This window comes from Nanorana parkeri, unplaced genomic scaffold (assembly GCF_000935625.1).
Source record: "Nanorana parkeri isolate BGI_ZX_2015 unplaced genomic scaffold, ASM93562v1 scaffold752, whole genome shotgun sequence".
Taxonomy (NCBI): Eukaryota; Metazoa; Chordata; class Amphibia; order Anura; family Dicroglossidae; genus Nanorana; species Nanorana parkeri.
In genome coordinates this window covers 333,660-338,355 of record NW_017307020.1, presented here as the reverse complement: position 1 = coordinate 338,355, position 4,696 = coordinate 333,660, and the positions used below count along the sequence as shown (strand labels likewise).

The 4,696-nt window shown below is 41.5% G+C and overlaps 1 protein-coding gene across 1 annotated transcript in view; it reads left to right on the top strand.

The window, feature by feature from the left end:
• Positions 1-3,447: 3,447 nt before the first annotated feature.
• The window catches only part of EMB (embigin), a 14,983-nt gene continuing 13,734 nt past the window's right edge, over positions 3,448-4,696 (top strand). The window contains exons 1-2 of the mRNA XM_018564452.1: positions 3,448-3,529; positions 3,895-4,081. Of these exons, the coding sequence (XP_018419954.1) occupies positions 3,448-3,529; positions 3,895-4,081 (269 nt within the window). The remainder of the gene's footprint in view (positions 3,530-3,894; positions 4,082-4,696) is intronic.

The window sequence follows — 4,696 nt, the reverse complement described above, 5'->3', positions numbered from 1 at the left end:
AGAAGGACTCCAACTCAGCCGATCCAACATCTGGATCGGCTGAGCCGAAGCTCCGTCAACTCACTCGCTGCCATTCGCCCCTATTCACATGGGGGCCGAACAGCAGTGAGTGAGTGAGCTATTCTGCTCGGTACCTCCGTGGTACTGAGCAGAATAGAAAATAGTGAAAAAAGTAGAAAAAGAAAAGGTTACATTTTTTTTTAGAAATGTAAATAAATACTAAAATAAAAAAATAAAGATTTTTTTAAAAAGAAAAAAAAACTATTGGGTGGAGCTAGCAGTGACAGCTAGCTGTGCCCAACTGTTTCCTATTGGCCAGCACCTGCTAGAGTCTTTTAGCAGGTCCCGGCCAATGAATAACAACTGGGCGGAGCCGGCCGTGATGTCACAGCCAACTCTGCCCAGTTGATATTGTTTAATGACAGTTCAGTGTCCCCAGGTCATTTGGGGGGAACTGATCTGCCATTACACCTAGGCCCCGCTTCGTCTGTCACTTCTGCTCAGTCGAGCCGAAGCATATGCCTTCGGCTTGGCTGAGCCACCCGTCCGCCTTTGGCTGCTGTACGGGCTATAGTGAATAGCCCGTAGAGCATCCCTTCGGTTCGACTGAAGAGAGAGGATCAGCCAAAGCTACGGCTGGATCCTTCGGCTAGCTTTGTGAATAACCCACTTAGCGTTAGAAATTAGTTTGCTCAAGAAATCACGCTACTTCCATTTTTTTTCTTTAGTCCGAAAACGTTTTTTGTTTTGGCTCAATTAGCTATTAGAAAATAAATGTTCCAAACGAATGTTTCAAAAATGCAATTTTTCTAACATAATACTACTGGTGTATGACTAGCTTTAATGTGACTTAAAAATAAGATAATTATCCTGGAGCATTGGATTTTTTAAATGTAATAAATGCATTGTTCTTTTTCTCCTTTAATACTTCACAGCTGCATTGTTCAGTATTTGCAGAGTATAATGTGTACGCACACCCACACAAGCACATCAGCAAGGGTGGCATGCTCCTGTCAGCAATATCCTTTAGTTTAATAAAGCTGTGTGGGGAAGCATATTTCAAGAACAGATTGTACCAGCTGCGAGAATAGGAGGTCAGCTTGGTGTGCTGAGCAGAATGTTCCTTATACCTGTCTGCAATGATTGCGGTTGTGAAGTTGAAGACAGCTACATGCAGGGATGGCTGATGACTTAGAGGTGAGCCAGAGAGAGTACTGCAGCTAGACCAAGAATAATTACCAGTGAATGAAATACCTTCCAATAGTTACAATTTCTGGTGGTGATCATTGTCAGATATATTTTGCAGTTTCTTGTTTCTGCAAAATAATAACTGTGTTATCTGATACACATAAGTTTATTGGCAGCCAAAACCCTAAGAAGGGTTAGGCCTCTTTTACACGGGTTGTTCGTTTACATCTGACTCCCCATAGCCCGACATGGGGTCTGACAGTTTTAGTTCTGGAAACAGTATAGACACAGATGTTACATTGGTGACATCCAATCAGTACTGCTTCGATCAGGGGGGGATCCGTGTAATCAGCCCGGGTGAAAGGGGCCTTAGAAGAACCTGTTAGCTGTTTTTGTTACATGACGTAGTTAATTGGAGTGCCACAACATGTACAGTATCTCACAGAAGTGAGTACACCCCTCACATTTTTGTAAATATCTGATTATATCATTTCATGTGACGACACAGAAGAAATGACACTTTGCTACAATGTAAAGTAATGAGTGTACAGCTTGTATATAAGGGCTTGTTCACACCAAATGCAGACCAGATCTGCATGAGGTTCTGCACACGCAGTGCAGTGGCTTGTGCCGCGTTTTTGATGCGTTCTGGGCCGTTTTTGGGTAAAAAAAAGGGCTTTCAGTGCGTTCCAGGGCGTTTGCATGCATTTTTTATGCGTTTCCATGCGTTCCAGAGCAGGTAAAATAGGGCTTGCTGCAGTTTTTTTTACATGCTCTGGAACTGACAAACTGTGGTGTGAACTAGAGCCCAAAATACCATTGAAATACATTGGACGCAGTTTTGATCCGGTCTGTAACTGCTCTGCTCCTGGAACGCGCATGGTGTGAACAAGGCCTCAATGTACATTTGCTGTCCCCTCAAAATAACTTAACACACAGCCATTAATGTCTAAACCGCTGGCAACTAATGTGGCTATTCCGTTATTCTATTTAGAGCTGGTGACTACGCACTGGAGTGTAGACACCCTGCAGAAAACAAATGTAAATGAGTCAGGCAGTATAGAGAAGGACCTAGCTACATCTAAAACCCTAAGGTCTGATTTTGGTAATATAGTGGGTAACAGGGAAGTAGCAACCAGCACACTTTTTTTTATACAAAGGCACTTCTGTATTGTAAAGTATCTAAACTGAAAAACCAGTATGTAATACACAGCAGATAACCAGTCCTTATATCAAGTGGCTGTATTAGTTTTCATTTTTCAAGCTCTTTTGCCTTTATTTTCAACTGGAGATCCTGAGAAGAACACACTTCCTGTCCCTTCATGTCAACACTCTCCTCTCCATGGCATCTATGGAGGTAGTTATGGATGGTTGTCACACAGGCTGGACTTCATACATGTCTGCCTTAGTTCATCTCCATTACATGGTGGGTTTATGGGACTTGTCATTTACAAAAGAGAAATAACATTGATTTGCAGTCTTTTTAGCTCCTAGGAAGTGACAAGGACTTTGTATTTTTGGCAAGATCAACAGGTATGTTCTGTAGTTGCTAAGAATATTCTTAGCCTAAAAATTAAATCTAAAGCAGCCAATACATCTAAGGCCTGGTAAGCTGCAATATATTACATTGCTGTTCTTGGGATTAGATGCACTTTAACATGCATTTGTTTTCGCCCCGAATGGGGAATGCCTGGGTTCACTTTACACTTGGATCACAGATCACAGTAGCATTTCAGGACCACATAACGTATGTCATCCAAGCTAATGCTGTGTATTTTTCTCTTCAGGTTCAGATGGAATGTCCCAGACTTCTGTGAAAAACATGGGAGTTGCTGCCAATTCAGTCATATTACACAGCCTGACTATATCAGGTAAATTGTACATTTATGTTTGTGTCATTTTTATATTATAAAGCTAAAAAAAGGTCAGGAGCTAGTCCCAACATAAATTATTTGTTTCCTGAATGGTATCGGTAGCATGTTTTCTGACAATTATTCCCAGATTTCAGATGGTGTGTTAGTTTTTAATGCTGGCATTCTGACACAAAGGCATGGGGCATTTCCCTTACATAGATTATATATACTGTGTGTGTATATGTGTATCTATCTATCTATCTATCTATCTATCTATCTATCTATCTATCTATCTATCTATCTATCTATCTATCTATCTATCTGTCTATATACAGTACAGCTATTCCTCACTTAACGACCTACCTTTTTAGCGACTGCTCGCACTTACGACCACCTCTCCGACAGTATGTGTGGGAACGTGCAGTGCAGCATCAAACCTACTTCCTCTTGCATACAGTACTGTACTCCGTTCTCAGCTACTATTCTTGGTAAGTACTGTATTTACAGTACACTGTACAGTACTGTACTAATACAATACTGTATAGAGTTCCTCGCTTAACGACCAATTCATTTAACGACCTAGTCGTAGGAACAGAACTCGGTCGTCAAGTGAGGAATAGCTGTGTATATATATATACACATGGTATATATAGTATATTTAGCTGTTTACCTGAAGTTGTAAAAAGGCAACCCCTTCCAGGTTATTGTAGTAACAGACAAATACAGTATGTAACTATAGAAGCTTCCATCAAGTGGGTGGCTTTGTGCCATTCTGCTGTTTCATCTTTACTTTGGCTTCTACGTCGTAATGTTTTTGTTTTATCGTACACAATCCCCTTTTATCTCTCTCCAGGTTTATCATCCATAGACGCAGAAAAAAACATAATTCTGGACAGCCCTGTGCATCTGAAACTAGAGTGTATTCTGGAAGCTGACTCCATGCAGATTTCCAATCTAACATGGAAACATGGAGAGGAAGAACTCAGCCAAGACCTTTATCTGGACAATAAGACAGCCGGTGAATGGCGCACCACACTGGAGTGAGTGTATGTTGTTAGGTGTTATGTCGGCTTAGTTTATCTAGGGATGAGCTCAGGTTTAGGCCGAACCTGGTCCAAACCTGAGCTTCTCCAAACCCAGAAGGAGCTCCTCCCGAACATGGAAGGGGGCTTCTTCCATGTTGTCCAATCAGCTGTGGACAGAGAGTTCCCCAGTAAGCAAAGGTGCAGGATGCAGTGATATCATTAACCTTATATGGATACATGCCTATATTTGGTAAATTCCATTTGTGACCATATTAGGTAAATGACATCACCACAAACATCCAGTTCCTTTGTTTACATACTGCTCTGGGCGATAAATTCCACATCCACAGCTGACTGGACAGCTTGGAAGGAGTCTCCTTCCATGTTTGGAAGGAGCTCCTTCCGGGTTTGCAGGTGCTCAGGTTCATACCAAACCCAAATCCCTAAATCTGTCCTTCGGAACCAGCAAACTTTATTCTAATTTAACAGGCAGTGGTAGTGTGCACAGAGAGGTCAACACTATTTAGGAGGTGGCCATCAAACAAATATTCAACCTTTTATTAGGTTATCATGTGATCAGCTGAAAAATAAGAAAAAGGACCCTTGAGAGTGTATATCTATACCCCTGCC